This window comes from Eumetopias jubatus, unplaced genomic scaffold (genome assembly GCF_037043125.1).
Source record: "Eumetopias jubatus isolate StellerSeaLion01/CBP00866 unplaced genomic scaffold, mEumJub1_p1.0 scaffold_5, whole genome shotgun sequence".
Taxonomy (NCBI): Eukaryota; Metazoa; Chordata; class Mammalia; order Carnivora; family Otariidae; genus Eumetopias; species Eumetopias jubatus.
Genome location: NW_028274811.1, coordinates 22,091,291 through 22,108,796, shown reverse-complemented (window position 1 = coordinate 22,108,796; position 17,506 = coordinate 22,091,291). Strand labels below are relative to the sequence as shown.

Below are 17,506 nucleotides of genomic sequence, written 5' to 3'. Positions count from 1 at the left end.
TTCTGTTAAAACTTAGCACTAAACCAGAAGAGCCACAGGTCTTTTTATGGACCCATAGGCATGGGCACAGAACAGGAAAATGGCAGCCACAATGAACGTAGTGCCACCTGACTTTTGGCTAGTAAAATCCCTGGGGTACCTGTGCAGACCTCAGGGAGGAGAGAGGAGGACCATTGTTCCTACCAATAACTGAGACCGAACTTCTGGTGAACAATGACAGTAGGGGCCTGAGTCAGATTTGATCTTATTTAAGAAAAAAAATTATATTTTGTACATTGAATCTCATGAAGTTAGACATGGAGGCAAACTGTACATTCTTTCTCATACCTTTTGATTGTCTGGTATTTACCTGGGTTAGTAACAGTAGTGGTAGTAATAATAATAAACCAATTTCTGATGTTCTTTACTCTGGGGTAAAATTGTAAATACTTATAGATCCAGGATAAGAAAAATGACTTAAACACTGGTGTGGCGGAATCTAACACCTGCTCACCAAAATCCGTACTTCCCCCTTCTTCCAGGGTGTACAGCCAGAATAACCCTTCCCAGCATTCCCGGCAACTGCTGTGGCCTCACAACTAAGTTCTAGTCAATGAACGTGAGCAGAAGTTAGGTGCACCATTTGCAGATAAGTAGTCCCCCCCCTTATCAGTGGTTTTGCTTTCCATGGTTTTAATCACCCAAGGTCAACCATGGTCTAAAAGCAGCTGATTTTCCTTCTGACAATACGTCAGAAGGAAGATCAAGAGTAGCCTAATGGTACATCACAACGCCTATGTCAGTCCCCTCACTTCACCTCATCATAGAGGCATTTTCTCAGCTCACATCATCACAAGAAGAGGGAATGTGGTACAATAAGATATTTTCAGAGAGAGAGAGAGAGAGAGAGCCTATTTACATAACTTTTATTACAGTATATTGTACATGTTCTATCTTATTGTTGTTTATCTCTTACTGTACTTAATTTTTAAATTAAACTTCATCATAGATATGTATGTATCGAAAAAATGTGGTACATACAGAGTTCAGTACTATCTGTGGTTTCAGGCATCTACTGGGGGGGAGGTCTTTAAACATATCCCCTGTAGGATGAGGTGGTGCATGGGGACTACTCTATAGACCATTATAAGCTTCCAAGCACACACCTCCTTGATCTCTTCTAGTCTGACTATCTAGAAAAGGGACGATCCCAAATCATCATAGTGGGAATCTGCCCTTCGAAGATGTCAGAGGCTTCATTAGTCTTTATCACTAAATGACCCTGAATAACAATGAATGAGCAGAACCTCTGCACCAACAAGAGCCCTCACAATACTTGAATAGGCGAGAAATTTCTATTGTGCTAAACCCCTGAATTTCTGGGGTCTACTTGTTACAATAGCTAGCATTATTCTAACTCATGAAATTAGAGTGGCTGGAACAACAACTATAAGACCTTTTTCTCACCTACAGTCACCACACAATCATGTCCCCTGTGTAAAGAGTATCTCTCAAATTGTAGAAAAGATGTAAGAAAATGGTAGTTTAAAATCCAGTGTAAAGTTCATATTTAGGTTACCTATAAATGTCTTTTGTTTGCCACACAAAGCATTCTATTTTATTTTAATACGTTGCCAACATTTATAGGTGAGGAAATTTCACACAAAAATCTGGATTTTCGGGCAACCCCTTCGGGTCCCCTCCCTCCTCGGGAGCTTTGTACTATCATACTCAATAAACCTTGCTTTGCTGCCTACCACTGTCTAGTCTACCTCTTCATTCTTGGAAGTGGCGTGATCAAGAACCACGGGCACCAATTGAGAAAAAAATCCTGCAACAGTCAGGGGGAAGAACAATTCAGACATTCAGTGTAATCAGTACAAAGATTGGAAGGCAAGAGCAAGCCTAGTCTGCCCAAAGAACTGCAAGACCAGTGTGGCTGGAGTGAAGGGAGGGAGGTAGACGGGAGCGTGTGTGTGTGTGTGTGTGTGTGTGTGTGTGTGTGTGTGTGTGCAGTGCATCTTGTGGAATCATGTGGTTACTGTAAAGACTTCGCCTTTTTTTCTGGATGAAATGAGTAGCCACTTGAAGGGTTTGAACAGAATTATCGTATGGTCCCAGAGCGCCTGGGTGGCCCAGTTGTTAAGCGTCTGCCTTTGGCTCAGGTCATGATCCCAGGGTCCTGGGATCAAGCCCTGAATCAGGCTTCCTGCTCAACCAGGAGTCTGCGGAGCCTGCTTCTCCGTCTCCCGCTCCCCCTGCTTGTGTTCCCTCTCTAGCTGTCTCTCTCTCTGTCAAATAAATAAATAAAATCTTTTAAAAAGAAATCGGGCTTTTCATCTTCTGAAAAACCCGATTATCTAGCCAAGTTGGGCTGTACTCTCCCTTTTCCGTAAGATATGCACCCTCCAGACCCACATGACTTGTTCTGGCCATCTTCCCTCTTATGCATTGCTTACTTGCGCTTTGAGTGCCGTTGAATGTTCCTGTTAGATTATCATAAATGGCTGGGGATTAAAAAAATATGCAATACCAACTAGACTATAATTACAGTGAGCAGAGATTACTTTAATTATTTACATGCTACGTCCTTGGCTTCTTTTGATGGGAATTATAGAAATAGTCATATAAAATCTATAACTGCATTCGTTGGCCTGATATTGCCGACAGTTTTTGCCCTCTGACTGTATCTCTTAATATTCCCTATATAAAATCCAACATAAAGTCTCATTTCAGAATTAACTCACTAGAAAATAATTAGTAACATCCCTCCCCCAGGACAGTAAGAACTACTCATCTATCATTTTCTCTGTTTTGCGTTTGGCTGTTAAGGGCATCATAGCTCTATTTCTGCTTCAATTATACTGTACGGGAAGTTGTGATTTAAACATGTGTGTTCCATTTTTCTCCTTTTATTGCTATTTTATTTTAATATATATTCTCATTTATAGTTATGTATGTACTTAAAAAATTCATCTATTTCATACATACATTTCTTGTAGGCTCAAATTCTTTGCAAAGTTAAATAGAGTATAAATAAATAACTATGGTTAAATTAAACATTATAGTTAATGTTTAATAACAGTATAAAATTATATCAGGAGATCATAAAGCTTAATGTTCTTAAAATACTAGGCCATATCCATTTGAGATACAATATTTTTCTTGTTTTGTTTCTTTCCTTTTGAAACTGGGGTAAAATTAGTAATAAGTAATTTCTTGGTATCTTTTCTGGATGATTTGCTATCAACTAGAGGGGCATACTTAATTTGTTTTTTAACATTCACATTAAAGAGCAACTATCATATACAGATAGATTCTTGTATTTACTTGGTCATTCATTCGACAAGGCATTTATTGAACACATACTTTGCATCAAGAACTATATGAGACTAAAGCCAAGTCTCAGAACTGGGGAACTCAACTAATGGAGTAGAATCAAGCCTAAAGGAAAGATCCATAGAATATGCACTAGAGGAAGGGACAGTTTCTGCCTGAGGAGTCAAGAGAGGCTTGTCAGTTGAGGGAGATGAGATGTGCTCCAGGTTTTGAAAGGCAAGCGGTAGGTGAAGCAGAGGGAAGGTGTCCACCTTGAGAAGGGATGGAGGCCAGAACCTAGGGGAATCTTTAGTGAATCCTAGATCCTCAAATGGGTGCCATTGTTGAGCGTCAATTGTCAGTAGAAGGCAGGGGACAAGGTCAGGAGATGAAACTGTCAAAGGAAAAGTAGTAGGGATCTGGTCAAGATCCTCACCTGACATGATAGCTATTTACTCTCTTACGGTTGATGAACAACCAGTGAGAGATTTAAGTAAGAGACTTACATGCAACCATGGAACCAACTCTGGAATCAGTCTGATTACTTCCCTTATGATTCACTGATTTCATTTGGTAATTATGCATTTCAGAAAAAAATTAGTACAGCTTGAAAAGGTAAGTATATTAAGTTAGAGGCCACTAAAATAAACTTGAAATATATGGTAAAAGGAATTTAAAGGCAGGAAAGTAAGATGGGGCAAGTGTGAAGTTTGGTTCACACAGTTCATGTCCTGACATCCTACCTAAACACTTGTTAGAGGTGAGGCACAAAGAACTTGACTCTCGACTTTCTGGTAGTCAAAATAACCATTTATAGAGGCAGGATCCATGGAGAAACAGCAAGCCCCGTGCTTAGTGGAGGTATCAATATTTGTGGGGCAGAAGGCATACTCTGATACAATAATAAATTTCCTCAATAATAATCTGACAGCAAACAATAATGAGCTTTATAGGACAGTTTTCTTTCTTTCTTCTTTCTTTCTTTCTTTCTTTCTTTCTTTCTCTCTTTCTTTCTTTCTTTCTTTCTTTCTTTCTTTTTTTTTAAGATTTTAGTTATTTGAGAGAGAGAACACAAGCAGGGGGAGGGGCAGAGGGAGAGGGACAAGCAGACTCGCCCCTGAGGGTAGAGCCGGACGCAGGCCTGATCTCAGGACTCCAAGATCATGACCGGAGCCGAAGCCAGATGCCTAACAGACTGAGCCACCCAGGTGCCTTTAGGAGAGCTTTCTTATAAAGTCTTCCCAATCTAAGTCGTTAGCATCATGCCAGGCCACTTCTCCCACATTCAGTGAAAGCAATTCTAGAGCAACTTGATTCAGTCTAGGAATTGGCTCTCTGCTGACCTCACTTAACTGAGGAAGGATTTGAGGGTGTCTCTCTAAAAGAAAACATGGACTTTATTTCAGGCACTCCTCTGTGATGTGCTTTCTCTCATCCAAGCTTTTTAAAGCTAAATATTGAGTGACACTCCTGGTTAGACCCTAAAGTGCAGTGAAGTCCAGAGCGCTCTGGTAGAATTGAACAATTAAGGTGGGGCTAGAACCGATATCCTCTCTTGGAAATTGTGGGGCCTGAAATGATACTTTTTGAATTCAACCTCCATTCATCCACTCACCCACTGTCTGACTGACTGACTGAGTCATCTGACACCTACTTATTGAGAACTGACTGTGGGCCAGACACCAGGAATTGGATGCAGGCTCTACTCTTAGGAAACTTACAATGCAGAGAAACAGAAAAATTACAAGGAGATAGTTCTACCAAAGGCTTAAAAAGACATTCACCAGGGAAAGAAATGAGCTGAGGAAGTGCTGACAGGACACAGCAAGATTCTCCTCAGAGAGTAATTTTGTCTTCCTAGTACCCCCTATAAAATAAACTGGCAGCTAAAATGAGGTACTTTATTCTATAAGGTTATTGACCACAGTCCCATAAAAATGGTGGAACAGTTTTACTGAAACAGTTCATTTTGGAATAACTGTCAATAAATTTTTTGAACCTTTGTATGTGTTGGGCACTCTGCTAACTATTTCATACGTATCACCCTACTTCACTTCTAAAATACCCTGTGAGGTTAAGTAATGTTATTAGCTTCTCTTCACAGATAAGAGGAACAGAACTTCAGGAACCTTTGTCAGGTCCTTCAAGCCCAGTAACTAGCTCTCTCTTACTACCCTCTCTCTGGCAAGAATCAGATAGGGGGGCTTTTAAAGTGCCCTCATGAACTATATCCATACCTTATCTTCCTTTGTAATGGAAAGGTATCATTCTCACTCATCTTAAAGTGATTTGAATTCTTAAGAAAAAAAAAAATGAAAATACAATGTGTACTAGATTCTCTTAGCAATAGTACAGTTTGAGTTCTGTGTGAGCATTAATGGCTAGATGAATGCAGCCCAGAATCAAAAGGGAGAAAATGCTTTGTATAATCCTGCATTGTTCCCATCTGATTTTTTGACAAGTAGATGGAAATTATCACAATGACCTATATTGGAATGTTTGGGCCTCTAAAATTTGTGTATTCCTTTGATAAAACATTGCTGTGAGAAGTAAGGCACAAAAATAAGAGTTTGAAGAAATACATGGGTAGCTAATAGGTATTTACCAAAAAAAAGTGAAAGGATTATACTCTGTGTCCAATTCAGTGGCTAGACAAAAATCCAGCACATGTGATGGTTCTAAAAAGCTGGGGTGGCAGGAATTGTCTTTGGGTGCTTATTCAGCTTAAACTCAGTCATCATCTACAGAACATGAAGAAATAGCCCTCAGATCTGGTTGAGGGGAAAATTAGCCTCCTGGACATCAGCCAGAATCTAGGCTTGCAAGATGTGACCAGACTTACGCCTTCGGTCTCTGTACCTCCACCTACCCTCCCTAGGAGATCCAGCAGCTAAGATTAGTGGTTCCCACAGTAATTTATTGTGCCTTGGATTTCTAGGCAAAAGAAAAAAAAAGGTAAGTTTAATAAGATCCTGATGGAGTTCCAAAGTTTTATTTTGAGTATCGCCTCATCAGCATGCTAGAAATTTAGCTGTTTAGCCACATCTTACTGGGCTAGGTCTGCTTGATGGCTCATAGTTCAGAGAGCACTGATTCTAAGTTATGAGTATCCTGCTGGTGTGAAGTAAAAACTCAGACCCTCTCCCCTTCCAAACCTGCAGAGAAGTTTGGTAGTAACACTCGTCAATGGGATTTGAAAGCCTCTGCTATTCTCTGATTTGTAACCTCTCCAGCCCAAGCATGTAGGAGATGAACCATGGAATAAGCACATATAGGATTCAAATGAGGGACCCCATAGTCATCCAGTCCAGACAAACTAACCAAAGGGGGGCTGCAGAGAGGGTTGACTATAATATAATTTCTGAGATTTATCGCCCACACACCCATACTGTGTTCATTAATAATCATTGTGGAATTTTCCATTTTGATTAACAAGTCTGGCTCTGAAAGAATAACCCATAGGGCAAGAATTTCCCCATTCCTCATTGGCTTCAGATAGGGCTCCATGAGATCCTACCACCAAAGTCTCTCAGGATAATTAACAGCCATGAGGTGTATAGAATATAATACAGCTAAAAGGTCATAAAAATGAATTTATTAGCACACTGGCTTATGTGTGTTGGCATATACAGCAAAAATTCTGAATTAAACATGAAATTTTAAAAAGTGAAATCAAACTTATGCCAACAGGGATCTTGGAGTAAGTCTTTGCTTTGCAATCTACTAGCTGTTCGCTGTGAGTAGGCTACTTACTGTCTCAGACTCTCACTTTCTTCATCTGATAGAGGAGTAGTAATACCTGCCTCACAGGATTGTTGTGAAAAATACATGACATAATGTGGGTGGGAGCATTTCGGAAACTATAAATCATTATATGACTCTAAGGTATTATTCATTCCTGTCACTTTATCTTAGAATTAGTCATGACAAGCTTCAGGAATGAGGTGATACTTTTAGAGTATGTAGAAGTATGGGATTTAGTTGGGAAGAGGAGGGAGATTGTTCCCATTTGGCTCATCAGTTGAATAAACATGCCCACCATGCCGCCATCCCAGCTTGCTGTACTAAGAATCAGGCCTGGAGATGTTGCCCAGAGGCAGGACCATGAGGACAGGGAAGCGGGCCCCCAACAGGGAGATGCTGGTCAGGGACTGTGATTCTGGTAAAACAAAGGGTCCAGGTTGAAAGTGGTAGGGGTTTTATTGGACAGTGCAGCTCTTCTCAGACATTAGCCATCATCACAATCACCCGGAGGATTTTAAAAACGCATATTGCTGGATCTCACTCCCAGTGTTTCAGGTTTGGGAGGTAGGAGATAAGGCCTCAAGATTTGCATTTCAAACAAGTCCCAGTGACTCTGATGCTTCTAGTCCAGGGGCCACTCTTCTAGAACTACTTGGACAGCGTGAGAATCGCAACTTCTCACCTCTAAAAACTTAGTCTGATTCTGACTAGTTTAAAGAAAAAGGGAATTTCCTTCAAACTAATGAGGGTTGTTGAATGGTTCCTAAAATGCACAGGTATCAGATCCAGAAACAGACAGGAACTAGAGCAGTTCTGGTCCCAGCAGCACAAACCCCTTCATCATGCTGCCTGGACATCACTGGCAGGAGATACCACTTCCAAGAGTTCTTCCTCTCTTGCTTCACCTGAATTAATATTCAGAATCTAATTGGCTTAGAGAACATGCCCACTCCTCAGCTACTATGTGTGATAAGGTACTTTGAATTACAGAGCCTCCGAGACTGTGCACGATGGAAGAGACGTAACTGAAAAGGATATCAGGTAACTACTGCCAAAGATGTTAATGGATGCTTATGTAGCCAAGAAACAACAACAACAACAAAAACAGTCCATGTCTCCTAACATAGTAGGAAAAGAACAATTAACAGAGGGCCTGGAATTCCAGGGGAGAGGAGTTTGCACTTGATCTAAACTGAGGGCTCCTGGAGATTCTTCGAAGGCAGCTGATAGCTTCTTTAGAGGAGGAAAGGAAGAAGTGAAATCAACTCTTCAGGAAAATTTTGTCTTGGGTACCCAGGGTGGGCCCTCCCGTGCCCTGTTTTCCTGATTCCAAGCTTCAAGACTCTTGCTTCCAGGTTTAAGTATGTCCTCAGGAACTCTAGGTCAGGAACTTCTGATTTAAAGGCATACTCATCTGTCCTACAGCTTGAAGCATGCTATACAATTCACTGGAATGGTTCCTTCTTCTGGATAGTCTTAACTTTTTTCCTTTATTAGAAATATTTCAAGCATACAAGACGGTGTGGAGAATAACATAGCACTTGAGTACCTACCTCCCAGGTACCCAGAGTTCTCTTTTTGAAATAATCCCATGGAATATTATAGAACTTTTGGCCATGGCCAAGTCTTGGAGGCAGCTAGATCAAGAGGTGGGCTGGCCATTGAGATGGAAGTAAGGCAGGGAGGCAAACCTGTGGGTGACTGCTCGTAATCAGATCATCAGCAACGGAGTGGGTAGACAGGGCTAAGTACTTATCCCCTCAAATATTAAAAATAGTGAAACAATGGATTCAACAATTTGGAAGGCATTAATTTTAAAAAGGATACTTTTGCTTAATGTACTTTAGTCCTGACTCAAATTGCCCTGACATGAACAATCACCTTTGAGCCATTATAAACATTTGCTTCAAATAGTTGTTTAATCCTGTGTAGATCTCTAAGTAGATAAGTAATCATGCGAGAAGGATTGATAAAAACGCCTTGGGCGAGTTAGCCATGTGGGTGGCTGGCGTGGGTATCCAGGATGCATTTACGACCCTTTGTAATCTTTGAAAAGTGTAAGCTGTGACTACCTAAAGTTAATGAGATGAGATTTTAAGCTTCCAAATAACAGTAGTGACAACTCAGTCTGAAATTTTTAGGCTTCTGTCTTCTCTCCATTGTATAGCTATCAGTTTAATTATACAAAAATATAATTCAACTATTGGGTTTCAGACAAGTGAACTCTGAATAAAAGGAAGCTGCAAGGTTGTTAATTTTCATGTTATGACCATAATTTCCTTTGGATGTTCTTCTTTCTTCTTTTGAAATAAGGGTTTTCCAGAACTGTATTTTCTTTTGCGGCTACTTTTTCCTTCTATTTCCATTCTATGAGATCATTACCTGTTGTCCTCTCCATGTTATACCTTGAAAGTATCACATTCAGATTACGGTAACACCTTATGTAACTGTCATTTTTAAGAAATAAAATTTAAAGTAGGCTCCTATAAATACCAGAATGACTTTATTTTTAATTTAGCCATTTCAATAATTCATTTCGGTGAAATCGAACAAGGTATTGAGCTAGACCCTGTGAGAGGCATAAAGATAAACAGACTTGCTCCCTGTTCCCCATGAGCTCACAGTCCTGGGGAAGAGCTAGTTCACATCACATAATTCTCTTGTGGGTCATAGTGTGACAAGTGACAAAAGACAGGTGTAGAGATGTGCCGTGAAAGTACCAAAGAAAGAGATTACTTCTGGTTGGATGGTCGGGAGATACCTCCTGGAAGGAACAATTTTGACGAAGAATGGGAAAAACCTGGCATTCTTCATCAGAATTGTTGGTGGGGACTGATATTCCAGGTTGAAAGAAACCATGAGCGTAACCCTTAGGGTAGGAATGCATGGCATTCTTGGGAGTCACAGCTGTGTGATACAGAGGAGTCAGGAAAATGGGTCAGAGCCTCATTTTCAGTGTGCGGAATGCCATGGTCAGGAGGTTGGACTTTATTCTGGAGTAACCGGCAACCGTTGTCTTACTCTAGGCTTTGCAACAGGGGAAATGACATGATCAGAGCAAAAGTCATTTCAGCTTAGCAAATATATTGGGTAGCTGTAATATGCCTAGCCCTGTTCTTGGAGTAATAGACAGAGGGATACATTCTTGATGTTGCCCTCAATGACCTTTGAGTCTAGTAGGGGACAGATACATGAACAGATAGTGTCAATAAAAAGTGGTATTCTGAGCTAAAATAAATGTATGTACAGGAGGTTATGGGAGCCCTGAGAAAGTAGTCTGGGGGCTAAGGAAGAGGTTATCCCTGGCATAAGTCTTACAAGAAGAGTAAGAATTATTTGGATAAGGAGGAGAGGGAGGGAGGGTCCAGACCAAGAGAACACAGAGAGCAAACTCACAGGGAATCAACTGGCAAGGGATGTATAAAGAAAGACAGCAGTGCCATTTTATTAGCTTATTCAGTGGGAGGCAGGGAGGGAGAAGGGAAAGAGGAGGGAGCTGAGGTGGTAAGAATGGTCCTTTGGAAACCTCTTTCATGGCAGAGGCAGGGAAGGAAGCCAGAAGACTACTACAGGGTCACATCCTACGGTAGTGGTACATTTAGGAGGCATGGCCCAAACAGGAATTCCAAACTTTCCATGTGACTCCCAAACATTTAGAGGGATTCAAGTATATACTGCCTGACAATTCCTGTTAATCCTCTGTCATTTCTTAATATTAAGCATCCGCAGACCTCCCAGGAGCCTTCTGGTGTCCTATCCTGGAAGGACCGTCACCCCCTCTGCAGAGTTCCATTCCGACCACCTTGATCCTTCAACCCCTGTTCTCTTTTCTGCCACTCCAGCAGGTTTCATTCTCCCTTTGAGTGTCACTCTTTGTCTCCGTTTGCTTTTCTGCCTCCACCCTGCTTCTTCACGCATGAGCTTTACCCTTTTTCTTCTCTGCAAACAGGACTTGATGGTGTGAGAGCAAGAGGGCTACACTGCGATTTGGGTTGTGGGGGGACAGTGGGAGCTTCTGAACTTGAATATGTTAATATTTGGGGGCCAGTAGCAGTAAGATGAAATATGGTCAGAAAGAGGGATATGGCAGTATGATGGAATAGAAGACACAGAAGTGAGATAACTTTCAGAGACATACTCACAGCCTGACAACTAACTGAATGTGGGATGGAGGCAGAGAGGGGTAGGATTTTAATACTGCTTGGTACTTTGGATGTAGACTAGATAACAGCAGTGTGATATTACTCACTATGGTGGGGATCCAAAAAGAGGGGCACATTTAAGAGAAAAGATTAGAAGATGATAAATTTGACTTTGTATATGCTGAGCCTACGGTATCGGCAAGATATTCAAGTCATATTTAGCAAGCATAAGGCTTTAACTTGATGCAACATGCTAGCAGTCTCCAAACCTTTGTGCACTCATGGTCAAACACCCTTGGCAAACAACATACTATGATCCTTTCTTGGAGATTGGTTATACACTGATAAATCCTGCAGTGACTACACCCATCTAACTTCATTTCCAATGGCCCTCCCATTGTTTTTCCAGAATACCTATTAACATCATTGGGAAGGTTATTTTCAAGGAGCCATGTTTTAAGAAATTATCGTTACAGCCCTAGGGACCTGTAATTAGGGGGTGATTAAGATAGAAAGAATTTGATGGGGGTGGAGGGGGTTGTTTATTTGCACGGAAGTGAGAGTTGCAGCATTATGTACTGATGAATCACTCAGACTGAATAGAGCGAGAAGAAAGTTTGCAGAAAGAACCTCTATAAACACCGTTTGATACCCGAAATGTCATGCAGAGAATACAATTTGGAGAGACAGCAAGCAAATTGTGGTAGCAAAAGCATGGGTAGAATTGACATGTGTGACAAGTGGTCTAATCTCTAATATTGTTTTCCTACCTGAAAAATAATCCCCACCTTGTTGGGTTGTATTGAGATTTAAAATAGAAAATATATGAAGCGCCTACCACATAGTAGACACAGAATCTATTCTCGATAAACACTGTTATTAATGTTTTCATTTAAATCTTCTTGATGAGGGGCACCTGGGTGGCTCAGTTGGTTAAGCGACTGCCCTCGGCTCAGGTCATGATCCTGGGGTCCTGGGATCGAGCCCCGCATCAGGCTCCCAGCTCAGCTGGGAGCCTGCTTCTCCCTCTGCCACTCCTCCTGCTTGCGTTCCCTCTCATGCTGTCTCTCTCTCTGTGTCAATTAAATAAATAAAATCTTTAAAAAAAAAAAATAAAATAAATCTTCTTGATGAGTTGAAACAAAGCTTTCGTGATCACACTGCTGTATTAAAACCTGAACTTTGAGCAATTACATGGCAGAAATCTCTGTTGTGAATATCAATACCCTAATACAAGAAAGCAATCCCAGTTAAGACAAGCCTGGACCAGGAACAGCATGGTACAGGAATAGAATCCACAGAAGCTAGGCAATGGAAGAGGACACCACAGGAATTTCCTGAAGGCATCTGTGACTATGGTTTGTTTTTTGTTTTTTGTTTTTGTTTTTTTTAATCCGCTTTGCATGAAGAGACGCTGGAAGCTAATATCAGAACCTTAGTGAACAATCTGCTCTCCTTAAAAAATTTCTGAGCTAAACCCACCCTGGGTGAATGGCTGTGGGTATCAATCTGGCATGAGGAGACATCCTCTGACAGTAGTCATTATCTGGCACCCTCAGGGGCGGACTGGGGTCGGACTGGAAGGAGGCATCTGCAACAGAAAACTGAGCTAATGAGACATACTGCTGTCTGAATATGTCCCCATGTCACAAATGCAGGCCTTAATCATTTTCACTCTTAGTCAGTTGAGCATCCAAGGCCAAAAGAGATTCTGAAGAGATTCCACAGCAGATTAGCTGTTCTCTATCCGCGGGCCCCCCACAAAGTCAATTACCATGATTTATCCAAATTAGCTTATTTCAAATATCGAAGGGAGGGTGACCAGAATTTGTCATTTTGCAGTCATTTCTGTAGGACTTCTGGACTGCAGCTCCTTAGGTCTCAGATGATCTTTGTTGTTACTCAGATTGGCCATTTAACATGACCGGCTAATGTTCTTAATCAAGAAGCCATCCTCCAGTCCCCAAGGTATGGGTAGAGGAAATCACTGAAGGGAAGATGAGTAAGTCTTGCAGGAGACTTGTAAGGCAGCAAGATGGTTCAGATCCTTGGGAAGGGACAGAGGTAGGGCGACAACTGGTTTATGTGTGTGAACAAACAAGGATCTTGTGGCAGGAGATGCTCGTTAATTGTTCTCTGAGTGAAGATAGGCTAAAGTGTCAATGAAATACACCCGAAAATTTCATAGGGTCTCTCAGGGGAGTATTTGCAAGGAAAATGAACAGTTCTCTATCTTTTAGGGTCACTTGCCCAAGAATCACAAGACTAGGGCAGAATGAATATACACAATCCAGTGCTACTTTAAATGTGGTCCAAAGTTGGCAGCAGCAGCATCACCTGAATCTAGCATCATCTAGAAGTACAAATTCTCGGGTCACACCCTAGGCGTGCAGAAATCAGAATCTCCAGGCAATTTGTTTTTAAAAGTTTTCCAAGTAATTCTCAAAACACTGAAGTTTAAGCAGCACTGTTCTAGGCCTGTATTCGGTGTGCCAATCATTTCCACTTCCATTCACTCACTAAACCTGCCTGGTTTCCTTGTTTTTCTACCCCTTCGTTTCTTGTTCGCTTATCCTGATAGTCCCTGATTAGATCGTGTGGTTATAGATAACACAACAGTTTTATAATTTTTACCCTCAGCATAAATCAGAATTCTACTTATGGAAAGCAACTTTGTAGAGGCAGTAAAAATACTGATTCTTAGCCTCATGATTTGGTGTGCAGCAGAAAGACAGTAGTTACAACTTCTGAAAAATGACTGTTCATTCCCAGGAGAACCATGATATAAATTAGGGGATTAAAAAGGAGAAAAACACTTACATGAGCTGTAAGTTGCTCTTGGGAAGCTTTCACTTCAGCTTGTAATTTCTCAATGCGCTGAAAAGGGAAAAAGTTTAGAAACAGAGTGTAACTCTTTCTTTTACATATGCAAAGGATTCCAGATATAAATAGATACCAGTTCTCAAATCCTGTGAATGGCAGCACAATCTCAGCTAGATGTTTTGGAAGTTGTCATTGAGAAATCCTTGCTCCTATCCCTAACTTTTATCCTGTCTATTGAAGAGCCCAGCAACAAAGAACGCAAATATGTTAAGATTTAGGAAATGAGTGGGAAAATAATGTTTGCTTGATGTACTGAAGGTAATGCTAACCTACCTTCTATCCTATATACCTATATATAGGATCAAATGGGTTTTTACCTGCCTTTGGAACATCTTTCTGTATTCATAGAAAACATATATATATATATATATATATACATATACATATACATATATATACCAAAGGCAGATACAAACCCATTTGAGTTCAACAAGAAAAAAACTTATATAAATGCCCAGAAATTCCAAGATTCCGAGATTATTAGCTTCTTATAATTGATAAAAGCGCATGACAAATTTTCTGATCCACTTATTTCATGACATGGAAAGTATTCCTTGATAAAATTCAACCTTAAAAACAAGAAAACATTTGTGTAGTTAATACCACTTACAAAATAAGTAGAATATTCAGCTAATATGGTTCAAAAGGATCCATATCAAACAAACTTAAAATATCACTAACAAAATTAATTTGTATGTGAATATTCATCAGTGAATACAATTATATTTAGCAAACACAAATATTATTATTTGCCATCTTGAACTTAAATACAAACTTCCAAGCCAGCCGGAAAGGACTGCAGAATGGTCAGTTCATATAAGTTTAGGTAGCTTTTTAAGAGAAAGATTATTTTTTCTTCTACAACGTACCTGGTCTTTTGCAAGAACCATTTTTTTGTATGGTTCCCCACTGTCTTCCTTATGGTCCAGAGTCCCTAGTTTTTCCTCCAGCCAGGAAACTTGCTCAAGCAGTTTGGATTTTGTTCCTTCAGAGGCTGCAAGCTAAAGACATTTCTTGTAAGGGCGTGCAAGCACAGTGATTTTTTTTTTTTAGAGCTCCTTTTAAAAGTCTAATTTATAATATTTTGCCTGCCATTGATATCTATTAAACATGAAAAGGCCTTCTGGACTATTCCTCATAGCTGACAGATATTGGTATAGAGAGATAAGGAAATAGTGTTGACTTTATTTTTATTTATAAAGATCTTTCTGGGCAAGAGATGAGCCTTCGTAGTTAGAACAGGCCAAGAGATTTCTAATGCAACAAGCTCAACACTCATCTTTCTGGTGTTTTAAGATTTCACTTTACTTGTACAGCTAAAATCTGAATTGTGGGTTATATATTGTTCTTGGAGCTTAACTCTTGGGGGACTACAGCTCTTTAGAAAGAGTAGGAATTCTGACTCCTTTGAATATTCACCATATAAGCAGCCGAAGGGAAATGCAGGAATTTCAAGTTAAAGTCTGATCAAAGGCAGATCTATGCTAAATCTTAACCAGAAAATGTCTACAGATGACTGTCTTTGTTTTACTGTTTGTAGATTCCTCTTGAGAAAAGGGTAGTTTGATAGTGCCTTGTTCCTTAATTCCCTTGGAGAGCCCCTGGACTAGCATTTCCTTTCATTCAGACAGCTTATTGTGCATTTTCTCTATAGCTCAGCAACAATTCTGAAAGAGTCTCTGGAAAGGGACACACACCTTGTATTCATTCCAGTTCCCTGTGTGTCCTTAGAGGCATGAATTATCTTTAAGTATCTCTTTCGTATTATTCCAAGTGTTGTTGTAAAGCAGACTGTCTCATCTTGAAAAATGCAGCAAGTTTTTAAAGACAATTTACCAAATGGGGAAGCAGAAGCATGAAGAGTTTGGTCTTAAGGTGGGCACATCATATATATACGGGCATAGAGCCAAATCCACTCATCCTCACAATCATTCACTTAACAATTATTTGTTTAGTTGGCACGCTGCCCAGCCATTGCGTTATGCATTGGAGATTCCAAAAGTGCCATGTGGAGGACCAGAGGGGACACATATGTCATGAACTGTTGGCTATACCTTTCGGCTCTCAGTGACATGGGAGAGACCCGTAGCGCTCCCCATGGACAGTGATGCATTTAACTCTTTTTTTTTTTTTTTAAAGATTTTATTTATTTATTTGAGAGAGAGAGAGAATGAGAGATAGAAAGCACGAGAGGGAAGAGGGTCAGAGGGAGAAGCAGACTCCCTGCTGAGCAGGAAGCCCGATGCGGGACACGATCCCGGGACTCCAGGATCATGACCTGAGCCGAAGGCAGTCGCTTAACCAACTGAGCCACCCAGGCGCCCCATTTAACTCTTGAGTACATAATAGTTTGGAGATGTAGCCTGGTTTTTCTAGGCACCCTTCTATTTATTCCACAACATAGTGTAATGGCTAAACACATGGACTCTTGAGTCAGGCCCTTGGGGTAAACATCTCACTTTCCTACTTACTATCTATGGGATTTTGGCAAGCTTCTCAGTCTCTCTGGGCTTGAATTTCCAATCTGTAAATGAGAATGGGGATGAAAAGAATACTACTTACCTCACAGGTTTGTTTTGAGGATTACATGAGTTTATGCAAGAGAGATATTTAGAATAATGCTTGAAACATATCCTGTACTTAGTACCTACTATTGTTATACTTTCTTCTACCTCCTCTAGATTACAATAAGTATTGATAGTGAGTATTGATTGTTTTATTCAGACATTTATTGTTTTTCAAATTATAAAACAAAGTATCTGAGGACATCACAGCATTTTTGAGCCAGTTACCTTAAACTCAAAATGTATTCAGTTCACTTACTTCCTGCAACCACTATGGTGTTCAGGGGAAAAGACCTCTCTAGATCTGGCAATTTTTTTCTCTCAAATATAGTTTTTTTCAGTCTGACCTATTTTGTTCCCATATCCTACCTGAGCTGTCATTGATCCAGACACCATTTGGTTGTCTTTCTTTTAAATCTACCTTCCATTGTTTTCAGGCTTTTTTTTCATTCATTCAACAGATACTCATTTATTCACTCATTTGTTAAAGAGATATGTTGAGCAGTTATTATATGTAAAACTTAGAGGTAACATATGAGAGTGATATTGCTTATATGCTCAAAAAAATTCACACTTTACCCAGAAAGGCAGACAATTTTAGCTATTATGTACTATGAGCATATTTAGGTGGATAATAAAATGACATTAATAATTTACTGGGTACTAACTACATATCAAGTGCTCTGCAGAACCTTTTGTTTTCACATTTATTTATCTCAATCCCGCTTCATACCCATTTTGCAGATAGGGGAATTCAGTAAGTTCAGTAAAGTTGTATAACTTGCCCAGGGACATAGCAAGTAAGTGTTGGAACCCAAGCTTTCAGCAGTGGACACTGGGTCTGACTCCCTAAACCCAGATTTGACCCCAGCTCCT

General features: G+C 40.2%; 1 protein-coding gene and 1 long non-coding RNA gene across 2 annotated transcripts in view; one reads left to right on the top strand and one right to left on the bottom strand.

Moving 5' to 3' along the window:
• CCDC192 (coiled-coil domain containing 192) overlaps positions 1-17,506 on the bottom strand; it is a 197,887-nt gene that overhangs the window by 125,602 nt on the left and 54,779 nt on the right. Inside the window, 2 exon segments of the mRNA XM_028103648.2 lie at positions 14,004-14,060; positions 14,936-15,067. Of these exon segments, the coding sequence (XP_027959449.2) occupies positions 14,004-14,060; positions 14,936-15,067 (189 nt within the window).
• Positions 1-17,506, top strand: part of LOC114209563 (uncharacterized) — a 289,818-nt gene that overhangs the window by 266,027 nt on the left and 6,285 nt on the right. The window contains exon 5 of the long non-coding RNA XR_015768155.1: positions 8,032-8,082. This is a non-coding gene — a long non-coding RNA (uncharacterized LOC114209563). The remainder of the gene's footprint in view (positions 1-8,031; positions 8,083-17,506) is intronic.